General features: G+C 35.4%; 1 protein-coding gene and 1 pseudogene across 7 annotated transcripts in view; one reads left to right on the forward strand and one right to left on the reverse strand.

The window, feature by feature from the left end:
* LOC100770406 (nucleolar protein 4) overlaps positions 1-24,585 on the forward strand; it is a 340,437-nt gene that overhangs the window by 263,455 nt on the left and 52,397 nt on the right. For 2 of the 7 annotated variants that reach the window (XM_035440258.1, XM_035440259.1), the window contains 2 exons: positions 16,332-16,365; positions 17,840-17,887. The exons of 1 other annotated variant lie outside the window; for it this stretch is intronic. In XM_035440258.1, the coding sequence (XP_035296149.1) occupies positions 16,332-16,365; positions 17,840-17,887 (82 nt within the window). Of the gene's footprint in view, positions 1-11,890; positions 11,900-12,671; positions 12,715-16,331; positions 16,366-17,839; positions 17,894-24,585 lie in introns of all 7 variants that reach the window. 4 more of the 7 variants (XM_035440261.1, XM_035440260.1, XM_035440257.1 and 1 more) reach the window with 3 other exon arrangements.
* On the reverse strand, positions 4,952-6,284 carry LOC100758785 (annotated as a pseudogene).

A 24,585-nucleotide genomic window follows, 5' to 3' on the forward strand; every position in this document is an offset into this window, starting at 1 on the left:
CTTCAATTGAAGTTGCAGTTGTCGCTTTAGGCATGCGAGAGTGGCTGTTTTGGGAATGTAAGGAAATGGGTGCATCTGCTGTCTAACAAATAAAAAGCCTTGAAAACTAAGATGGGGAATGAAGGTCCTCAGGGTTAAATCTAACTGCCTATTGCTTAGATCTCTTGACCCCATGAAGTGAATGAGGTTGTGCTTGTTGGAGATGAGTTTGCCTGACCTTGATTACTTTGGTGTAGAAACTGGTAATCAAAATACTGTGAATTTCCATTGTTCTTTGATCTACACAAATCCAACGAACATTGACAACATTGATGTTTTTCATGTTTCAAAGTATGTATGTGTGTTCTTACACAAATGTTAGTTGCTTTATTTCTGTCAACAGCTATTGAAGTTCCAACCTAGGGTTCAGCACACAACCTGGCAAGCAAATGCTCTATTGCTGCACTATGGCTTTAGAAGTATTTTAAAAACTTTCTGATCATTTTGTTTCCTCTCCTCATACCTGAAAAGGCAGTGTTTGTGATCTGACCTTCTAGCTGTCTCATTCTGATGGGTATAAGTTGAAAAGATGAGAGAGATTTCAATGTATGGCTCTATATTTGCAATTTCATGGGAGTAAAGTCTTATGAAATGAATGACAGTATAAGAAATTCCATATATTGTCAATTTTCATACTGCTCTCTGGAGTGGATATGGTTTTCCTGTGTTGTAGAGTACATGATGAAAGTCTATTTAGGGGTTCTGCATCTACCACCTTCAACTACATGATTTGGGTAAGTTGTCCCTTCTGCCTGTGATTGGTTCCCTCTCTGCAGACCACAATCACCCCAGAGAGTGTTTTCTAGAAACCCTTGCAAGTTATTTCTGGCACAAATAAGTCTTCAAAGGATTTGAAACAAGAAGACATTATCATATATTATGGATTTATCATCCAAAGAAAAGTTTCCTGTGGTGTTTTTATACAATAATTTCACAGCCTTTCAAAAACATATGTGGTTCTTATGATTTCTATGTTGAATTTGAAGTTTGCAGTATATAAGTCATTTAATAAGCAAAATGGTAGAACTGAGTGACTAGATTTAGATAATACAGATAATGGAGTGCAAGAGAGAAGAGACTTGCTTGAAGAACATGAACTAGTTTCCCTACTATGGATTATCTAATGATTATATTACAAACAACAGGATGCAGATAAGGGACAAAAGTGATCTATGTCACAGATCTGGCTTTGACATCAGGTTCAAGCCCACTTATCAGTTATTATAAAATTCTAGTTGCTGTGCCAGAAAGATGGTGCAGCCTCTACAGCCTAGGCTCACAAATAAAATTTCCATTTGTAACTAAGTATATTTTACGTTATACTACACATTTTCCTCTTTTAATAAAAATGAAGATAGTATACATCAATATTATTTTGTAAGTACCAGACACTGCTTATCTTTAAATGATATTTAGAAATTCAATTCTTTGGTAAAATTTACCTTATTTCTTCTTGGTCTACAGTATTATATTCATCATTATTTGAGATAAAGAAATCACCACTATACAGAACTCTTAATTTTTCTAAGATCTATCATAGACATCTATAATTTAAAATATCATTGTCATTTTAATAATTACATTATTCACCTTAGCAAGATGTATATTTAGTAGAAATTTCTGCTACATATGGAAAAAAGTAGGTTAATACAAAGTCAATAAGTTTTACACAGTAAACTGAAACACAAACATGCTAAAATAAATATTTAACCTTTAATATTTTCATCTATTCTCTTCTTCATTTATTCCATGTGTATCATATAAATAGAACTTCAAAGGTGATGGAAAAAATATGACACATCCATCTGGTTTGTTGTTACTGAGGAAAGTGTACTATACCCTGGTCATTATGATTCGTTGAGATGACCCCTTGTCTGACATGAAGTGTTCAAATGCAAATTGGAGTGCCCTCTGTAATACATGAAAGATGTAGAGGAAAATGGATACTGTAAATTAAGCCATTTCAGTCCCTTCTGTTACTACATCCTCTCTAGTATGGAATACCTCCTTGGAAATGAGACACACACTCTTAAATAGGCACGCTTGAATGTTCCTTTCACTTTCTATACATAGTCCCTTACTATGGAATTTTTAATAGAATTTTGTTCAATTTAAAATAGTCATCCCTATATGGCAAGTAAAATAATGAAAGAAAGAAAGAAAGGAAAGAAGAAAGAAAGGAAAGAGGAAAGAAAGGAAGGAAGAAGAGGAGGAGGATGCATGGATAGTGCAGAGTAATTAAAACTAACTAAATCTGCCCTCTAACTCTTGTTTTGTTAGGGGGAGTTGGTTTTTGAGACAGGGTTTCTCTGTGGCTTTGGAGGCTGTCCTGGAACTAGCTCTTGTAGACCAGGCTGGTCCCAAACTCACAGAGATCCACCTACCTCTGCCTCCAGAGTGCTGGGATTAAAGGCGTGAGCCACCACTGCCTGGCTGCCCTCTAACTCTTAAATGTTATGTAAAATAACCTCTAGGATTTTAAAATTCAACATATTAAAATGAAAACAAAATAAAACCTCAGCCTTTTCGTAATGAGTTTATTTTATGTGCCTCTTGTTCTCTAAGCTGTATCAAGTCAATAAAGAAATCAATTCATTTTAAATACATCTGTAAAAGTTAACTGTAAAGTGTAGGTGTATTTTGTATGAGATTCACTACCAATCAATAAGCTTAGTTCTCCATGTACTTGAGGTCCCTGAGACCAGAAGACTCTGTAAGTAGAGAGGAACACAATGCTGCTGTGTTATGCATTTCTTGCTGACATTATGAAATTCAAAATGACATTCCTATTTTATGTTTCATTGCAACATACATAATTGAGTATCTTAATATTTGCTTTCCTTTTCTGCCACCGTTCATACAAAATCTGTTCCTGCTTACTGTTCATGTCATTTTTGTTGTCCTCTGAATTTAATTAGAGTTATCTGCATGGCTGTGGATGTTTGAACACTGATGTACTTCAGCAAGGGCAACTTACCAGTGGCTGTGGCACTGAAAAATGAGACTGTCCCTATCACAGCAAGTATTATGTGACAGTAGGTCCTCAATGAGGGGTAGAGCCCAATAAGCCCCTTCCCTGTCCATGGTGGAATGTTGATGGACCTAATCTTGTGCAGGTCTTGTGCTGGGAACCATTGATGCTCTGAGTTCAACAGTCATATCATGTCCAGAAGACCCCTTTCACAGAACTCTTTCCCATCCTCTGTCCCTTAGATGCTTTCAGCCACCATTTATGCAATATTATTTGAGCCATGGAGAGGGTGATAATGATGTCCCATTTAGGGTTGACATGCAACAGTTGTTTATCCTCAGTACTTTCCCCTACTATAAGTCTATGCATTAACAGTCGTTCAGTGCAGAAGGAACTGTCTCTTCCAAGGACATCAGTAGCAACTGCTGGGTTTAAACATGGATTTTAGAAGACTGAAATACTTTTAATTAACTTCACTGAACGCACTAAACAAACATTGGAATATATATTATATATACACATACATTCTAAGCATATATGTCTACATATACATTTATATAGGTGCATACATACATGAAATTTTATTTTCTTAGAATTAATCAGACCCAGTGAGTTTTGATTGCTTTAGCTGAAAGAAAATAGTGTCATATTCTGCATAGAGTTTTTAACACATGAACTAGAATCATGGCAGAAAGATTCTTTGCTACACACAGTCACCAAGTCCTTAACACCAACCTCAAGCCCTTGTATCGTAAGCATGTTTAATGAAAAATAAATCTAATAAATTTGATCCAGTGTACAGTCAGTATTCTTACACTGTACAAACTTAGGTGAGTTAAGTAGCCATTAAATTAAAACTAGAAAGAATATCATGTGTTAAATTGTTATTGATTCTACCATGTAGCTTCTACCCTTAAGTTACTTCAGCAACTGCTCTCAAGAATAGGAGTCAGTTGTTCCAGTACATGAGTCAGTTTCTCCAAAGAGCTGCAGTCTTAAATTCAATCATAGCTATAATAGAAACTGGTGAAGGCAACATTAAGACAGGGCCAACGCCTATTGAGGTTCTTCCTGTACTCTTTCCTAGATTTGCATAGAGATCTTTGTCACCTAGACATAGTTACATATGTTTCTATAAAACTCAAATTAAAATATTTAGAAGAAATACAGTAAGAGAAACTTTTAATGCAATAACCCTCTTCTATCCTTAATTGTGTCATTATACTGATATAGTCCAAGTAGCTTAGATTCTGAATTCGATGACCTTGAAAAATTACATATCTGATTGTTTAAGAGACTATTTTTGCTTGAAGAAATAAGTCTCATTCAAGTTTTTTAACATATAAAATTTTGCTGAAGATGCTATCCACTGAGTTACTAAATATGCATTGTAAAAAGACTTCATTTTAAGATTCTCTTAGAGTTTAATGCAAGGGGAATCACTTACTAGGAAACAGAGTTCTTGCCTTAGTACTCACCACCGGGGATCTTAGCTTAGTGACTTCATTGTATACCTCACTGTCAGGAAGTCTGGGCAAGATGTCACACAATGGTCCTTGTGTCAATGTCTCTGTACATTTTCCCATAATAGTTATCTTGCCTAGTTGAAGGGGAATGTGAGGTAGCTATTTTTTAAAAGAGCAATTTAAGAAGAGTGTAACTAAAACCACCAGAAATCTATCCTTTCATCTTAAAGAAAATTTGGGGTTTTTTTGTTTGTTTGTTTTTGTTTTTTTGTTTTTTTGTTTTTTAAGAACGAAAACCAGAGAATCCTTTATTGGGAGCAGAGAGCAGCACAACATGGTGACCAACCCTGCACAGCATCCCTCAAGATAGGCTCTTTACTAGCAAAACTCACTGGGAAATGGATTCCTTGGGGCAGCTTCTCATCCTCCCAGGTGGGGGAAATTCATTAGCTTCCCTGAAGGCAACCGTGGGTCACTAGAGATAGAGCCCCTAGGGGGTGCCTTCTTGTGTTTTATAAAGAATATTATCTTTAGAGATTTTGAAGTCTTCTTCATTTGTAACTTTCATTCTGCATTCCCCCAAGGCCATCAACCTAGCTCCTGTACAGGTCGCCTTGATGTAAGCCCCAGTCCTTTGCCATGATCAGGTCATCCAAGGTTACATCGTCAGGCAGGGTCATCCTGCTTGTATGAATCAGGAAAATCCACTTCTTGGTCTTTTCATCAGGCAGGGGGAACTCGATCTTTTTGTCAATGTGGCCTGTTCTGATATGTGCTGGATCCAAAATTTCTATTCGGTTTGTGGCCATGATGACTTTTACATCTCCCCTCGAATCAAATCCATCCAACTGGTTCAACAGTTCCAACATTGTCCACTGATTTCCTATCTCACCTCTTGAGTTTGAATCATATCTTTTGGTCCCAATGGCATCAATTTCATCAATAAACATAATGGATAGTGCATGTTCTTCAGCTACTCGGAAGAGCTCCCGAACGAGTTTGGGTCTGTCACCTAGGAACTTCTGAATAAGCTCTGAGCCTACCACTCTCAGGAAAGTGGCTGAAGTTTGGTTTGCTACTATTTTGGCCAATAATGTTTTACCTATTTCTGGTGGATCATAAAGAATGACCCCCTTAGGGGGTTTTATCCCCAACTCTTCATAATACTCAGGATGGGTAACAGGAAGCCCCACAAATTCCTTAATTTCCCGGATTTGGTTGTCCAGTGCCCCAACATCTACATAGGTCTCCTAGGGAGCCTTTTCCACCTTCATCATTGTGACCAGAGGGTCTGTGTCATCTATTAGCACCCCTATCACAGCATGCACCTTGTGGTTGAGCAGGACTGAAGAACCTGGATCCAGAAAATCCTTGTCCACAAATGATAGAAAGCTGACGTAGTGTTCCAAGCCCACAGATGTGCACACAATGGCGTGATTATCATCAATGATCTCTTCCAAGGTTCCAACAGACATGGGGGTCCCCCTGAGATCATCCATTTTTGATCTTTCCTCATGCTTTTCTTCCAATGGTTTCATCTGCTCCTGACTTCTAATGCAATCTTCCGCAGTGAGAAGATAGTCTTTTATTCTCTCTAACTTCAGTAACTTCAGGCAGCCCTGAGTGTAAGGTGTTACCAGTGGCAGATTTCTGGCAGCATCTGGTCCCTTTGTTTTCTTCTTCTTTTTACCCATTCTAGTTGGGACAGGAGGCTCATATTTCTTTTTCTTGTCCTTGTCATCCTTCTTGCCACCCCCAGGACCATGGCCACCACTCTGACTTTGACACATCTTTCCCTAGTCATCCGAGCCTCCCGAAAATTTTGGTTTTGAGCAGAGGCTTTTATACTTTTCTTGTGCTTGTCACATGCCACACAAACTGAAGGATCTTAATTTCAGTCCCTAATGACATATCACAGGCTGCAGTGGAACCTCCTCTGCAATTTCAAGCAGGGTTTACAAATGTGTATCAAAAGGCTGGGAAAATGCAGAGTGGGGAAAAACCTGATGACAAGAATTTGATCCCTAGAACCCATATAAAAAGCTAGATGCCAGTATACACATCTAATTTCAACATGCTGACAGTCAGATAAAGACAGGTGAAGCAGCTGGAAGCTCTGGGCCCAACTGGTTCAAGAGTGTGCAGCACAGCAGAGGCAACAAGAGCCAGAGATCCTACGCCTCAAGGAACAAGGAGAGAACTGACTCCTGGAAGTTGTCCTGGGACATTCTGGCTTGCTCAGTCTCTCTCTCTCTCTCTCTCTCTCTCTCTCTCTCTCTCTCTCTCTGTTTCCCCAACACACAGCTAGTTAATTATTTAAAATATTTTAAAGTGATTCTTAAACTGAAAATTCTATCAGCAATATCCTTTACCCATCACACTGGTTCTTAGCAATATTTGTGGTATCTATATTTTTAACTATTATATTGTTTTTCATATTACATGAAAGCACACACACACTCACAACACACACACACACACACACAACACAACACACACACAACACACACACACAAACACACACATACACACCTTTGTGACCAATCAGCTAAATGGAAGTCAATTGATAAGCAAATCAGGTTTGAATTTCCAGCCTGTTATTTGTACTTATTTGTACTCTTTGTTTTTGTTTTTGTTTTTGTTTTTGGAGACAGGGTTTCTCTGTGGCTTTGGAACTAGCTCTTGTAGACCAGGCTGGTCTCAAACTCACAGAGATCCGACTGCCTCTGCCTCCTGAGTGCTGGGATTAAAGGCGTGTGCCACTAATGCCCGGTTTATTTGTACTCTTTTCTCAGTGCACACAATACTGTATTCTACAGTAGAGAAACAGTCATCAGCAGAGGTTTAGTATTTCATCCAAATGTTGATCAGTTGCTGCTCTAGCATACTGGCATCCATATTTCCCATAACACATTTTCTCCATGGATACTTTACCAAAACTCTCCTTCCCTTTCCTAGTTTATGTTATATAATATTGCTATTGTCATTTTCAACTCTGCCTAAAAATTCAGAATGAGACTCTGTTACTCACTGAATACAGTTTAATCTTTCTGTGGTATATTTTCTACATAAATACTATAGTCACCTACTTTTTCTGCTATTGCTTTAGTATCAGCCCTTCGCATCTTGTGCCTACCTTCCTGCATAGACTTTTAGCTTAGCTCTTTGCTTGTACCTTACACAAGTCCTGTATCCACTCTATGTAAACAGAGGCAGAATTAGTGTTGCAGAAGCCTGGGGATTTTACAACTTTGTGTCTTTCCTAACAAAAATAAAAATAAGAGTTGTAAAAGTCAAATGATTGATTATAAAAGTAAACAAGGACTTGTGGTGGTGCACACCTGTAACCTCTGCATGCAGGAGATGGGAGCAGGAAGCTTAGGTGTTCAAGATCATCCTACCTGATATTTAGAGAGTTCAAAGACAGCCTGGTATCCATCATAAGACTGACCCTGTCTCAAAACTAAAGCAAAACAAAGCAAAATCCAAAGTACAAGTGTAGTTGGATGCTTTTTACTTTTAACTTTTTGTTCTTTTGGGGGGCCATCACCAGCTCCCAAGTGAAACACAGATATTTATTATTTCTTATTAATTTGCAGCCTTGCCTTGGCTTGTTTCTAGCCAGCTTTTCTTAAATTATCCCATCTATCTTTTGCCTTTGAACTTTTACCTTTCTCTATTTCTGTATATCTTTCCCTTCTTTTTTTTCCATTTCTGATTGTACGGCTGGGTGGCGGGCCCCTTCTTCCCCCCCCACCCCATTTCTTTCTTGTTGCTTGATCTTGTTCCTCCTAAATTTCTCTTCCTCTTTATTCTCTCTGCCTGCCAACCCCACCTATCCATTCTTCTGCCCAGCTATTGACCATTCAGCTCTTTATTAGACTAGCCAGGTGTTTTAGACAGGCAAAATAACACAGCTTCACAGAGTTAAACAAAAGCAACATTAAAGAATGCAACACATCTTTGTATCATTAAACAAATGTTCCATAGTACAAATGTAACACATCTTAATATAATACTCTATAACATAAAAGCAATGAATATAAATAAATAATATTTTCTATTATAATTAGAAAATACACTACATAAACATTTGAAACCCCTGAACCCATTTCTCTTGACATTCCTAGAAACACTTTCATATGCATTTGCAAATCAATACTGCTGGTGAATCTGGTTTTCTATGCTCACCTAGAGTACTTCTAGTAACTCAGCACTCAGGAGACCCTTTCTAGGACCCCTGTGGACTAGAGAATATCTAGGACTCAGAGAATATCTTGCTCAATTTTGGCTTCTAAGGTGTACAGTTTCACCATCTTAAAATATAGGCTACACCCCATATTTTAGACTATGACTTTTTGAAACTGGGAGACCCCAGTTTAATTCCTGTGTTAGTTCAGTTCCTCTAATGGGATCCTATGATACTTCACATTTCATTTTCTAAATGAAATGTCTGTTAGACCATTATGTGTGATAATGTATGTAAATGTTTGACTGACAGATAATTTTCCACTTTTTCTCCTAACAACTTCAATTATTTAATTTCATACCACAGTCCATCATAGAGAATTACTATTGCTTCCCTTAATATTTAGTCTCTTGGTCCACAAATTTTCTCAAGGATTGTGGTTACCCTTTGCCCATCATTTCCTACAGGTGTTTGAATCAAATAATAATTATATGGTTTTATATATAAATACACCCAATATAGTTGTCACAATTGCTCATCATGGAATCACTTAGTTTAAGTATGATGTTAAAAAAATACAGAATATCCCTCGTGTTCCCACTGTAAACACAAATGTTGAATAAAATACAAATTAAAAATATCTCACCAACAAAGAAAGCAAATGCATTTCTAAACAACTAAAAGAGCTAGGAAATGTACAGCCACACGAGGCTAGGATAGCAGCCTAGAGGATAGAGTAAGAGTACATAGACAGAAAAGATCAGGCTTGAGGATGAATGATTATCCAACTCCACGATAGATGGACTTTAGCTTGTTATCAAGAAGGAATACAAACTGGGAATTGTGTGTAAACAAAAGACCCATGCCACACAAAGTAGCTGATGTTTCAGAAAGGGCAATAAACTTTCATTTCCAACTTCTAGAAATAAAAATATTGGGCATTATATGCATTGAAATTAAAACCTTACTAAGAGATCAAACAGAATATAAACATTAGCCAAGGAGAAAAGTGATAGCTAGAAATTATAAATAAGAAGATTACCTTCTTGTATGAAGGTAGAGATGGAGGGAAAAAAATCTCACCATAGGAAAGATAGATTTCTTTAGCAAATCTAAGGAGACACTAGAAAAAGAAGGGGCAATATTCTAAGAGAAGATGATTACAAATTTTCTGAATTGATCAAACCCTGAAGGCTCTGGCATGGGGTGGGAGGTGAGTAGTTAGTAATAGAAATAAACCAACTTTGTACCTAATACTATTGCAATAACACAAAGGCAGAGCAGAGAAATCTTTACATTTAACAGGAAGAAACTGCTGTTTGAAAGAGGAGGCTGCTAAGCTACTAAGAAATACATGCTCCAAAGTTTTGTTGTTTTTTGTTTGTTTGTTAGTTGTTTAGCAAAACTTCTTTTAATTTACAAATTAATGTTGAGTAAACTCCATGTTCATTGTGAGGAGGGAAAATAATACAAAAAGCAACCAAATTCATAAACCTACTAAAGTTTCTTCTCAAAAGCTAAGGTTGGGACAAGGAGAAAAATCCAGGAAAGAGTGAGCAATTAGTAGCACTAGTGATAACTAAGGGAGGACCCTGATTTTATATTCAATAGATCTTCATTCTCTATTTTAGCAAATTGTGAGTCATGCATCATCCTTGAACCTCAAATTCCTCATTGGTTAAAATAATAAACTATCGGATAAAATCTTCTTAAAGATACAGAACAGCATTGCTTGGAATAACAGGTGTCAAAGTTCTTGCCTGGTGCACATGAGAGATGTGATAACATGACTTAGAACTCTAGGTTGAATTATGCTCTTGTAAATCTGCTAGGTATCTCCACCTGGTGAACTACTAGGTTTGGACCTAATGTGTGCTTATCTGCTAAATCACTTTTCTAAGAGTAACCTTGAGTCTCTCTTTCTTCTATGTACAAATTTCACTTTTTGTGCATCTTTTACACTTTTATTCCATCCTGTCTTATTGCTGTTACCTATATTCAGTCTTAGCTCCTGAAGTATTTGACTACTGTGCTTTTGACTTGTTTATCTCTGTACCATCCCCACTGTCTTACAAAGCGCAAGTGCTTGCTTGTGAAAGCTGACAAATTCCCATTCACCTCCATTAGAAATGTTGAATGAAAGAGTGAGTGAATGAAAAGATAGAGAATAGTGTGTTACTTTGTGTTGGAAAACAAGTGAAAGTTAAATGGCTTTTATTATGTGGCATGCTTCAGTGTCTTGGAAGTAAATATTTAAGTCCTACTGCTAACTAAAAATCAAGGCTCATGTATTTAAATTTTAATTTTTTCCTCTAAAGACATTTATATGATACTTAATTTTAACTATCCTTTGACTTTTGACACATTGATTTTTATTTTTATGTAAGTGTTATTACTGTGAATAAGTAATTACAATAGTGACCATCTATGAATTAATGTGCCATAAATGATGATGGGAAAAGACACCATGATGTACAATTATGTATTGTTATATGTAATAATATATAACCATATGTTTGCAGAAGTAAGTTATGTTTCCTAGTGGAGATTAAAGTGAAGGGTCAAGTGGTTAGAAAGGACAGCATTATATTTTATTATCTTTCATCATTGCCAGCTCTATTCTCAGTTGGCATTAGCCAAACTCTTCTTTGAAGCTGCAGTTTTTTATAAAATATCATTCATTAATAATGACCAATAACACTAAAAAATCAAGGTCAAGATATTGGTGGCTCATATCAGAGAAGAATTGTTGCAAACTCAAGGCGCTCATCCACTATAGTAAGGCACACTGTATCAAAAATGAACAACAAAAATTAAACTTACATTAAAAATCAAAATGTCAATTGTTTTATGTTATACCTTTGTTAAAAATGTAGTTTTACATTCCTTTCAAATTAATCAAGGTAATTTTCTCAGGATAATGATATCAGTTCTTGCCCAGAGACCCCCCTAGGCACAGCTGATATTGGCTTCCTTCCATTCTTAGCTTCATTTCTCTGGAGAAGTTCACCTGTCAGACTGTTCCTTTCTACCTCCTTGAAATGTTGTCCTCAGTACTTGTGAAAACTTGCAATCTAAAAGTAATCCTCTAATTGCAAGTTCTGGTCCCATTGAAGAACTTAAACTCACTTCATCTATTTAAGTCACATGCTGACCTCTTGGGCCAGCCACTGGGAACTAACTGAAGAGCTTCCATAACTTCTTGACCCAAACTCAGGAGGCCAGGTGAGACCAGTAGGGCTTTGTTGCTTGACATTTTATCAAAACTGTATTAAGCTCACCATTAAGAATGGTCAAACTACTCTTTTGATCACATTCACAAGCCTTGGTTTAAAATCTTAAGTTACCTGTGATTCAAGTTTCAAAAGATGCAGACCACAGGCCATGGTGGAGTACAACTCTGCTTATTGCATGGCACTCAGAGTGTGTACATACTGGGAAAATAACAAAACACAGCTATTTCAGTGTTTCAAAACATTCACAGAAATAAGGAATAAAATTTATTTTGTCAAATAAGTTTACTACAGTGTTTTGAAAAATATTTGTCTATATTAGTTCAGAATTTCTGAAAACATAATAAATTCATTGCTGATGTTTAAAAATCTATGTTCTAGACACTGGAGTAGCACAAGCTAAAATGGGAGTTATAAGCATTGAAGTTGTATATATGTTTTCCTCTGAATTTTAAACATTTCTGACTTATTGATTACACTCATTAAACATATTTGTTGAAGAAAAGAAGATGGTGTTGACTTGGCATATATAACCTCTTATAATGCACTGTGACATGATATTTCTGTTTGTTATTTGATTGTTGCATTAGTAACTTTTATCACTGTTACAAAATGCCTGACAAAAATTAACATAATAAATGAAAGGTTTATTTTGACTCAGAATGAGAAGATACAGTCCTTTATGGCATGAGAAGATGGCATTGGGGTATGAAGTGACTAGTCACATTGCTTCTGCAAGGATGAATGCTGGCACTCAGTTTTCTTTCTTCTAGGTGTGGAATCACCTTCACAGCTACACACAGAAGAGTCTCTTAGGTGATCTACATCCAGTCAAACTGACAATTAAAATTACTGATGATGTTGCCCAAAACTCAGTATTGTGATTTATAAAATGAAAAGGAATGGTTTCCAGTAGTGGGGCTCAGAGAGTTCAAGACCCAGAGCAGCAACATAGTGAGCAGCTAGCTGATTACAGACAAATACCTGGATGGTCCATTACAGTCAATAAACTAAATCTATAACACTGATGTTTATGAACCATAGACACCAGAAAATAAAGGGTGTCTTTTGATAGCTTAATGTTTTTGCAAAGCCTTTATGATTATGCTGTTATGTGTTGATATACTATTTGGGGAAACTGTGTTCACATCAAACAAATAGCAAGATTCTTAATTATGAATTTTCTAAGTAAAAAGAATTGAATGGAAAAATCTTAATTCACAGATGCTACCTAAATTTGCATCACTGAATTACTTTCTCTAATTGTCTTAGGGAGTATATTCTATTTACAATCTTGGTGGATGTCATAGTTGCTTCTCCATGTGTGCTTGTCTAATAACTAATTGAGCTACATTGAAAAGTAGAGTTTGGAGAGCACTGTGACATTAACTTGTAATGGATTTATATTCTTGAGTTTTTGAAACTTTTTATAATTGCACAATTCTACAGTATCTTAAATGTACACCCAGATAATTTTAAAATAATTTTCCCACCAAAAGGAAGATATGGTGCCATCAATCTTAAGTTTCCAGTAATGTGGTGGTGCCAAAGCTTCGTGTGATTTAGCCATCTGTTGATGAACAACCCCACTGATTTCAGCCTAGATAATTATGACTGTAAACAGTGCACAGGAAATGTTCATCTCAGGGTGTAGGAATGACTGTTAATTATGAGGAGATAATTGTTAATTATTTCACATGCAGACCAGTTGAGCTTATCTTGTGAGGATATAAAACACACACACACACACACACACACACACACACACACACACACACACACACACACACACACACACACGTGCTTTTACCGTGCTTTTATCTGAATTTTAATCATTGCCAGAAATCTTCCTTTAAAACACATATGCCACATAGTATGTCTACTAAAATCACGGTCACCAGGAGAGGTTCATACATTCTTCCTTTATGGCTCTTGGCACACTTACCATTAAAGCATTACTACATTTGTATTTATGGCACTTAGGAATAATGGAGGGAGTCTAGTTTAAATTTCTGACAAGCCCTTAGCATATTCTGAAGTTACATCCAACTAGAGCAGAAAAATGGAATCAAGCTGCTAAATTGGTGAAAGGAGGGAATACATACCCTTTGACATTGTTGTTTGATAAGACACAGTAGATCCAATTTCTCACCTTCTGAGGATGGATGAGAAGATAATTGTTCAAGCCTTTTCACCAAATTTAATCATATGAAATTTCACTGTTAGAAGAGTGGTTTATGCTAGAAGAAGGCTTTATAGAATTATTATTCATAGAAAATTGATTCTTCTTTACAAAAAAAATGTAAGTTGTAAATTGAGGCTTTTACAAACATTTTTTTAAGATGGTAATCTGCATTAGCTCATTGGAAATTTGAAAATAAATTTTATAAATTCAAATTTGTTTGTGATAAAATCTTTTTCCAAATGTTTTTTATTAAGAGACAATATTTGTTTTTCTAATATTCAAAATTAGATCATGAATCTAAACTTTTTGAAAGAATTATGAATTTTCTAAGCTCCCAAAAGGAATATTGTTTTCAAAAAGCATTATGACATAGGACTCTTGGAAACAGATAGAGCTGTTGGAAAAAACTCTGAAGATCAGGCCTTTGATATGGATTAATATTGTGAGCTGCTTGTCTGAATACCACTCATTGCTAAAGGATTTTGAACTTTTTATTTTAACCATTGGTTACAGAAGTGTTATTACATCAAGAAGTCATTACCTGGAATCAAAGAAGATAAGAAGCTATTGTTTGCTTAGCTTAATTAAAAATGAAATGTAATTAATATTTGTCTTTCCTTAATTTTTCCTTGGAAGTGTATAAGAATTAATTATGAAATGATAGCCCAATTTAAATTCATTGTCAGGATTAATTTTTTCCTTAATACAACAGATTACTCACATATGCCATAAAATAACAACCATTTATTCACACTTATGTAATTTTTGGAAAATTGTGTAAACAAACTGGCCTTTACTACAAAATGTAATTTTATTAAAGAATCATTTGAATGTTTCCATTCTTTATTTCTGTTATTTTACAAAAAGAAGTTTTATTCTTCATCTATTTAACTTTCTTTTCATTTTTACAAATTTTATCATTTTTTACAATTTAATTTCTACTTAAAAGGAGACAGAAGCTATGGAATTCTGTTTTGGATTTTTGATTTTCAACCCAATAAAGAAAGAAACACCAGAGTCTGTGCCTGTACTTCTTCTTTGGAAAAGTAAAAGGCACTGTAATTACAGGAATTCGGAAAAGGAAAGTTTCATTCCACAAGACCCACATCTAATGATCATAGAAATGGAAACAAGTAAACTGCAATTGGAAAAAACATCTGATTTTATCTACAAGATCAGAGGCTATAAAAGCCTTGAATAAAATACTAGTATAAATTTCTTTTCAGTGTCTATTGTTTCCCTGCTTTTTAGGAACTGAAAATTTCTTAACTTAAAGTATGCCATCTATCTCAAGATGCTAACTCCAAGTGGGGTCTGTCCTATCAAGACTTGAAACAAAGTAAACATGGTCTCATTGTCAATTTCTATGAAATATGACAACTCACATAGTTATGAGTAAGCTTCTTTTTTCCTTTTACAAAAATAAACATACTCAACACACACAATAAACTTGAACACAATAACTTACAAACATTTTATAATTTTTATATCCAATTTGAAATAGAGATATCCAACTAAGGGAAATATAAAAGTGACAAGGAACAGAAGTATGTATTTCTGTGCCCTGTGTGACTGTTGTTGGTTGGATTATGAAAAAGAGGATTTGCTGGTATGTAATTGAGATTACCAATCCACTACTGGAATCAGACAAAAGTCTTACAGTGCCAATAGACAGTTATGAACTCCTAACTCCCATTTGAATAATACCTGCTACAAATTAAATAAATTCTTTTCTTTTTTCATAATGGAATATTCTTATTTCTGCTTCCACTATAACTTTACAACAAAGGAAGTTCCATAGAAAAGGATATGCATGGGGTTTCCATCCATTTAGATTCTAATGCTTTGCCTGGCAGTGGTCATATGTAATGTGGACTGATTTTATGGCTCAGTGTATATTTGATAGTGTACTAGAGTTTGTTTTCCATACTTAAAGTAGACAATGAAATAAAGCAATACAAGTTTTGACAGGAACTCTTCCTTTGAGTTTGCATCATTTGACCTCTCTGTTCCCAAGGCAAAAGCCTGGCAGAAATCTCCTCAGAAACACATGTATCATGTGCTCCCTACTGTTTGCTGGGGCTCACCTTCTCTCTTTTTGGAAAAGTAACTTTTGGAACCCTGTGGTTCTTCATTGTCAGATGTCTAGCCATCACCCTAGAATCTCACAGGATCAGAAGAGAAAGACTGGGGCCATCCCTCCCCCTGACCCATGGAATCTGATCTAGAAATGGAAACAGCAAGGAAGCATTTGAAAAAAAATCTCCAAAAGTCCCTTCTAGGTCATACAACATCAGAGCCTGATCTCATCACACCAGATTTTCCTTCCTTGTGTGATAAAATACTATGGATAGAATTTAGCTGTTCTAGGGAACTATTTCAGACAGAAAGCTTTTTGTTTCAATTTGTGAAGCATATTTTTATGACAAAATCAATAGAGTGAACACATATAACAAAGGCATGCCTAAGTTTGCTAACAAAGTGGAAAAGGTCTGAGTCATATCAGAGACTTATAATAAATAATACTCATGAAAGGCTAGCAAGATTATTTTATAGGTAAAGAACTTATGCACAAGACCAGGGACATGAGTCCAAACCCCTGAATCCACAGTGGATGAGAGAATCCAATCTGGAAGTTGTATTCTGGTTTCCATGTGTTTTCCAGGCACCCACACAATTGTGCTTAGTACACATGGTTTCAATTTAAAAATAAATAAAACCATATATGTTTTGTGCTGATCTGAAATCCATGAAGTGACATGCTAAAAACACATGCTATCCATACATACCTCGTCAGTTTTATTCATTATTATCTCTGTGACTTAATTTTCATGTGTTTTTAATCTATTGTTTGCTTAGCTTAATTAAAAATGTGTTGTATCATTAAGTACTTCATCTTTCAGTTAGAACATGGAATTATGTGAAAAAGGAATGAAAAACTTTTCAACGATTATAGTAAATGATCTAGAGAGTTGAGCTTAGTCAGGATGTTAATTATTTTCTCTGTAGCCTATGTAGAAGAATATCTTCAACATATGCCAGACTCATTTTAATTAATAAAGGAAAATGTGAATTTAAACACACGGGCAAATAATAGTCTCACATAAAATGTGTATACACTGTGGCTCTGTGTTATCTTGTATTTAACTAAGGTGAGAAATGTTCCAGGTACTTTCCATATGTATTCTTCATCGAATAGAACTTCAATAAAAAATTGCACAATTCATTTGATTTGGCACATGTTTTGATTTGTTTGGCAGCAAGAAGGGAGGCATACACAAGAGATACTATGGAAACTCATGGATCAATAGGATGGCATAGTGATAACAACAGACCTTCTCAATCAAAGTGCAAGATCATCTGTCTCCATGCCTTACACACACACACACACACACACACACACACACACACACACACACACACACACACCTTCTAAAAATCAGATTATTTGGCAGTAGTTTTTGTTGTTGTGTATTTGTCTTGTTGTTTGTTTCTGTTTTGCTGTTGTTGTTTGAATTAAAGGACATGTTTTGCAAACTTTTGTCAGCAGGGTTTTTAAGTACTTGTGACAACGAAGACACAAGAATGAATTGGATCTGTTAGGAGCTCTGTCCTCTAACTAGCTTTCATTCTTCATCTTTACAACTATTGGCTTCTGCCCAGAACTCTTCTAACACTGTTAATGATAGTTAATAATTTTTCATATTCTTTCTCTCTTCTCTTTTAGTCTGACCTATTCCTTCCCACCTTACTCAGCAGTTGCAACTGAAAGCGAGAGTAGAAATGCTGCCAAGAGATGCGCCTGCACAGGTACTGAGAAGTGTGGAGGAGTTCAGACTCTTGAATGATCTAACACACAAACAGACTTCTGTTCTTGTAAACTTGGATATGGAAAAAGATTCATGTACAAAAAAATTGAAAAGGTGGCAATACTGAATTAAACTCCCTGTATCAATTTAATGGTTAGGAGGTTCTGACTGACTCATTATTCAAATTTGCTTTGTCATTTATAATCAAGACTCAGAGGTGTTCTTTGAAAATATGTCTGGTCTATTCTGGTAGACTGCTTGAAGCAGGGTTACTATATTTAAGGTTATGCTGATGGTAATCAGATACAGTCTTATTTCTAATGCATATATGTCCTTGGCTTACTCTTCTTTATAATTAAACCTCTCTCTACTTGGTCTTATTCTTTAGCTGGTAATGTAACATGAGCACTTTTAACTATACTTATCTATACAATAGAGTCTTCCTTTCTTAATTATCCACTGATTGCTGTGTGTTACAATATATGCTATCAGGCTTGCTTTGTTATGATTTTTTTAACTTTATAAATAAAATGGCACTTCATACTTACTGCTGAGATGATTGAAGAGTAAATTGTTAATTCGATATTGTTTACCTCACGAAAAAAATGGAGGTTTCTCTTTCAAGATTAGAGTATCTTTTAAATGTGTCAGAATGACATTATTTTATATATTGATTATTATTAAATACTATCTACTTATAGTTCTGAGCATTGCAAAGCATGAAGCCAATAGTTAAACAAAATACAGTAACAATTGGATCAAAACTATTTGAAAATGCCAATTTTGGATTTATTAATGGTGACAATATTCACTTTCATGTTCATGTCTTCAGTTTAGATGACTTACCATCTGCAGCTTGTGCATTTGTAGAATAACTACACCTCACTTTGATTCTCATCTCTACCATAACTGGTTAGATAACCTTCAGCAAGCTAGGTCAGTTCTGTGTACTTCAGTACCCTTATGAGAAGTAATAACTCTAACAGTGCTAATTCTTAGAGCCAATATGAGCACCTTAAAAAAGAAGTGGTATGCTATATACTAAGCATTATTTCTGGGAAGAAAGTTAGCAGCAACAAGATCCACCTACAAGGTTCTCATGTCTAGGTCTTTTGCCCTTACCTAAGTAGCTGTGAAACTAGAAACAAGCATCAATGGTTTGATCGCTGATGTAAAAATCTCTTGTCAGTCTAAGTCCATTTGGGAAACGGTCTTAACTCTAAGAACTAGAATATTAAAATTATAGAATTGAAAGGACTATTCTGCTTGATATATAGTCGTGTGCACCACCTACTGACTCTAGAATATATTTTCACAGTATCGATAATATACACATTTCATGAAAAATGACAAAATCATGTCATATTATTACCTGTAGTATCACTCTATAGTATCCATCATGTTGGGTTGTGTTCAATCTGTAAAATAGATAAAGATATATATTTAACACATAAATTTGCTGTGATGCTTTGGTAAGTCTCTTTGTATGAAAGAAGAATATTGTTTTATGTTTCTTTTTTTCTTTTTTCTTTTACATATATTGTTAATTATGTTTGCATCACATGCTTGATTATCTTAAGCAGTAGAAATATCACAGGTACTTTACTAGTCATTTACTATTTACTAATACATTTCTGTTGTAACTATTGAAGGCCTTTAAATCAGGCTAGTATTTATTTCTTAAAGTACAAATCACTTAAAGAAAAACTACCAGAAATATCTAGGAATGAGATTGCCTGTTATTTTTCCTTGTATCAGGTATCAGTAGTCTCTTGACTCTCCCCTCAAATTTTCTATTTTATTTTTTGTTTGCTAAAACATAGTGGTTGTATCATGAAAAGATGACCACTTTGAAATGAGGACATGTAGAAACATTCTTTCCAAGCACTAAATGGGTTCAGAAATCTCAAGATACATGTGATAAGTAAGCAACCAATGTTTTAAATTACATCCTGTGGGTTGAGAAGATGGCTCAGACAGTAAGCACTTGCCTTACAAGCATTAATACCTCCTTTTAATCTCTATAACCTACAAACAAAACAAAACAAAACAAAGCCACAACACAAAACCCTGGGCATAGTGGTATGTACTGGTAGCTACAAAGCTGGAGAGGTAAGGTAGGCATGTGTCTGCTCCTTTGGTCAGACAGTCTAGCCTGCTTGGTGAGTTCCATACCAGTGAGAGACCCTGCCTCAAGAGAAAATAAAAGTGGATAGCATTAGGAAACAATATACAAGTTGTCCTATGATATTTCCTTCATTTACATATACCCACATGAAATTAAATGCATAAATTGTATTTTATATTTTTTGTAAATCAATTAGACACTTTACCAATACAACAACTGTACAAAACTGGTATAAATGTTCGTCTCATAAACATAAATGGAGGTCCAGAGAGATGTGGAGACCCATGGAAGTTGAAATTCCATGAAAACAACTTCCTACATGTTTAAACTCTCTGAAACCACATTTTCAGCCATCCTGTTATCCTATAATGCCTTCTCATTGGATATGTACCTCAAGGAAAAGCCAGGACCTGTTTATATACCCTGAATGCTAGTACAGCATACATAATTAGCATTTCAAAAAGTTCTAAACCAATTATTTTTATCACAAGTTTTGTTGATATCATCTGAGATGCCACACAAAGACTTCTACCATATGATTCTGCTCCCACTATGGCAGTGATAGCATCACTCTCAGGTTGGATCCAAACCTATGCCTAGTGATTTGGGCTCTTGGCATTGGAATCATACTTTCTTTGTGTACCCATAACCAAACTCACAGTTCTCATAGTTTACCCATGGTTGAGAGGTAAAGGCAAAAGATTTCAGAAGCTGAAAAGGTCAAAATTTGTTTTTTGTGTGTTAAGCCCTACCCTGTCCCTTCATTGCCAATGGCTGGCCACATAGTGAACTTTAATTATGTATGTCCTTCATCATTTATGATGCTTGATGAGTTAATTGAATTTTATGGAACTCTTTGAGCTATGAACTTGAAAGGTGTTATGGATATATTAAATTCTTTATTTCAAATGTCCATTTCATAGAAATCTATATAGCAGAGGCCTGAAGCCAGCCAGTGGCAAGGTCAGAGCTGAAAGCTTCATCAGGCATCAGAGTTCACAGAACTGCAGTGAATCAGTATGCACATTGGGATACATGCAGGGTTTCTGTTTTTGCACATGAAAATCTAGAATTTGATCATGATTAAAGAAAAAATCTCCCTCAGTTTAGGTACTCAAAAAAGAAAGGAAAAGAAAAAAACAAAGCAAAAAAGCTAAGCCATGTGAGAATTTTTCGTCTATGACAGTGAAAATTTAGAATGAGAGTTTTCCTGGGTCTCTCTTGCCTTTTCCTCTTCATCATTCTGAGTTTTTGCTGCTGTTTATGGTTTTTTGTTTGTTTGTTTTTTTACTTACTTATTTATTTTTGCTTTCTTTTTTTCCTTTGAATCAAAGTCTCATTCTGCAGCCGAGGCTGGCCTCAGTGGCTTAGTGGTATGTTGGGTGGTAGCCAAGTACTATCAGAAATACTGTTGAAATACCTTAATCTAGGTTACAGTGTATTTCAAAGGACATACTGGAGCCAGGACCATACCTTTAATTGTACACTTGGGAGGCAGAGGTAGGCAGATCTCTGTGAGTTGGAGGTCAGCCTTGTCTGCAGAGCCAGTTGTAGGACAGACTCCAAAGCAACACAGAAAAAACCCTGTGTCAAAACAAACAAACAAAACAAAAAAAGAAACATACTGGATTGAAAAGGGAGACAGTGACACCCGCTCGTCAAAACAAAAAAACAAAACAAAATAAGAAACATACTGGATTGAAAAGGGAGACAGTGACACCCGCTCTTAGCTGGTTGTTTATTTCTTATTGATGTCAATTCTTTGTGATTTTGTTTGAGGAATATCACACATTTTATCTACATACTTGACTGATAATAGTTTTGGATAATAGTATTTGGAAATAATGGTTTTCCTGACCTACAGCTTTCATTCCTCTAATTACATTTTAACTGGTAGTTCTAAAAAAGAGTTCACACAGAATCAAATGGTTGGGGGCTTCTAGAAACTCTTGTCCTTGAAGAATAAAGCAACAGACAATGGGGGACATCTCCTTGTGGAGCTACTGAGAAAAGTGGGAAATTGGTGCTTTGCTGTGATGTAATACCTTTGATTCTATTAAAAAAACCCAGTAAAGGTGTTGGCATATTGGTTGGTTTCTTTGATCTAATAAAAGGTGAGGGAACACAATAATAAAATGCTAAACACTGATTTTTTTTTTTTTACTAAGCTAAAAGAATTGATGGCAGAAATCCTGAATGGATTTATTGGCTCAAGATTAGAAACAGCTAGAAAACCCATAGTTCCTTGCTATTGTATTTTTTTTAATTTACTGGTTATACATTTACAGAAATCTGCATTTCTTCATATTTTTTTCCTTTGCTCTTCTAGGACACTAATGAGTAGGCCTGTCATTAGAAGACATGACATTATAGGTGCAAACATAGGAATTGTAGTTGTACACATGGAGAGAATATTAATACATTCTATTTTGTCTTGGATACATTTGAAACTACTGAAAATACTGACAGAGACAATTTTGTCTTTTTAAAATCCCCCACCCTAGCCGGGTATTGTAGCACATGTCTTTAAGCACTTGATGGCAGAGGCGGGCAGATCTCTGTGAGTTCTAGGCCAGCCTGCTCTACAGAGGGAATCCCAGGACATGCTCTAAAGCAATACAGAGAATCCCTGTCTCACAAAACAAAACAACAGCAACAAATCAATCCACCACTGTATGTATATACATGGTGTGCCTATGAATATGTATGTCTGTTTATGTCTGTGTGGCCATCAGAGGACATCTTCACCTTCTATCCTGCTTGAGCAATGTCTCTTTGTGGTCTACTTTTGCATATAACAGGTTAGGGGTCTGTAGTATTTGGAAGTTATTTTGTCTCTTACCCCTACCTTATTTGGGAATGCTGGAAGTACAGATACATGCTCTGGGCTCTAGTTTTGCATGCTTTCTGGGAATGAGGTCCTAGTGCTTCCAGGGAAATGTTTTAATCACTAAGTCCCTGGCCTATGGAACAGATTTTGAGGTAGGAAGCCTCTTTAACATTTCTACAGTTTTATTTCCTTAAGACAATAAGCTTGACCATGCATTGCATTTAAAGCTATATTTTCAGTAGATTTTATTCTTTAAGTATAACCTGTTGTGGTAACTGAGGTATGACTTGAAACATATTTTCTGAGTCAGCCATGCACATTTCCTTGTCACTATTCTTAGGCATCCTGGGTCTTCATTATACTTACAGCATTTTCTTTTTATGGACAATATTTTGGAGAAATACACAGGTCTTCAAATCTTTTAGTATGTATCAACATTGCTCTTCTATCTATAGGATGAAATATACTACATAAAGAAAACAAAACTCAATTGAGGGTAATCATAAAATGTTCTTCATTTTATATTTCATGGTAATTTTTATTTGGTACAGTATGTGTTGCCAGGCATTGATGTTATCATTAATATGAATATTAATAGTAGACTCAGGAAATAATACAGCATTATCTGAGACATCTTAGACTCATGACTAAGGAAATTGTCATATTTCATAGAACTTGATAAACTAATGTTTAGACCCATTGAAAAAATTTCCTAGTGTCACAGTCTTGATTAGGAAGACACTCCTCTTTTAGTCAGTCATCTTGTATTTGATGATCATACTGACTTAAAAATTTTAAGGTATTTTCAATAACAAAGCATGGATTTTGACAATTTGAGAAATTGATAAAGAAATGTTTACTGAACATTTTCATTCCCTGCTTTTATAGCACTCTTACAATCTTATAGATAAATATTTCTAAATGTTAATAGCATTACAATATGGTTTCTATGTTTCCTGCTTTCTGAGAACCTCATTTGTCACTATGAATCTTGTGGGGTTACTGAAAACCTTTCTATTACTTCACGAATTCCTTTTTGTAGATTACTAGTGGCAGCTTTTACTTTTCCTAATACAATTTTAATGTACAAAGGACATCTTACCTATTATTTCTAGGATAATTTCTGAGTAGCAGTATTATTAAGGGAAAGAATCCCCAGAGCTCTTAAAAGTCTCAATAAACAGAAGTTCCATACTCTTGGAATGTCTCCTTTTAAAACCTGATATTAAAATTAAATTTAGTATAAATTAACTGAGGTCAAAATTACAATGTTCATATTATCAATGTCTTAAAAGAAAGTAATAAAGTAGAGTGGTAATATTAATAAAACAGTGTCTTAATTTGTACATATTTGGACACAGGGACACTAGAAGGAATGATGAAATCAGCAGGTGCTTACACATGTATGTCACATTCATGAGAATGCAAAAATTAAAAAGTCTTCTGGTCCAGTACAAGTGCCAGATTGATGGGTCAGTGACACACATTTTCCAAAAGATGGTATCATTCCAAGCAAAGCAATACAATAGTCTTTTGATTTACATAGGGTAAAATCCCTGAGGTAATCTAATATATATGTGAATGCAGACACTAAAACCTTTGATTATTCCTAACAATCAGTTTAAATTTTTGCCTCCAAACATTTCAAATATTCTCTATGACTATATACAAAGATCTCTAGCTGGGAATGGAAAACCATGTGGGAATGGAAATAGCCACACAATATTGAATGTAG

This window comes from Cricetulus griseus, chromosome 2 (assembly GCF_003668045.3).
Source record: "Cricetulus griseus strain 17A/GY chromosome 2, alternate assembly CriGri-PICRH-1.0, whole genome shotgun sequence".
Classification (NCBI taxonomy): domain Eukaryota; kingdom Metazoa; phylum Chordata; class Mammalia; order Rodentia; family Cricetidae; genus Cricetulus; species Cricetulus griseus.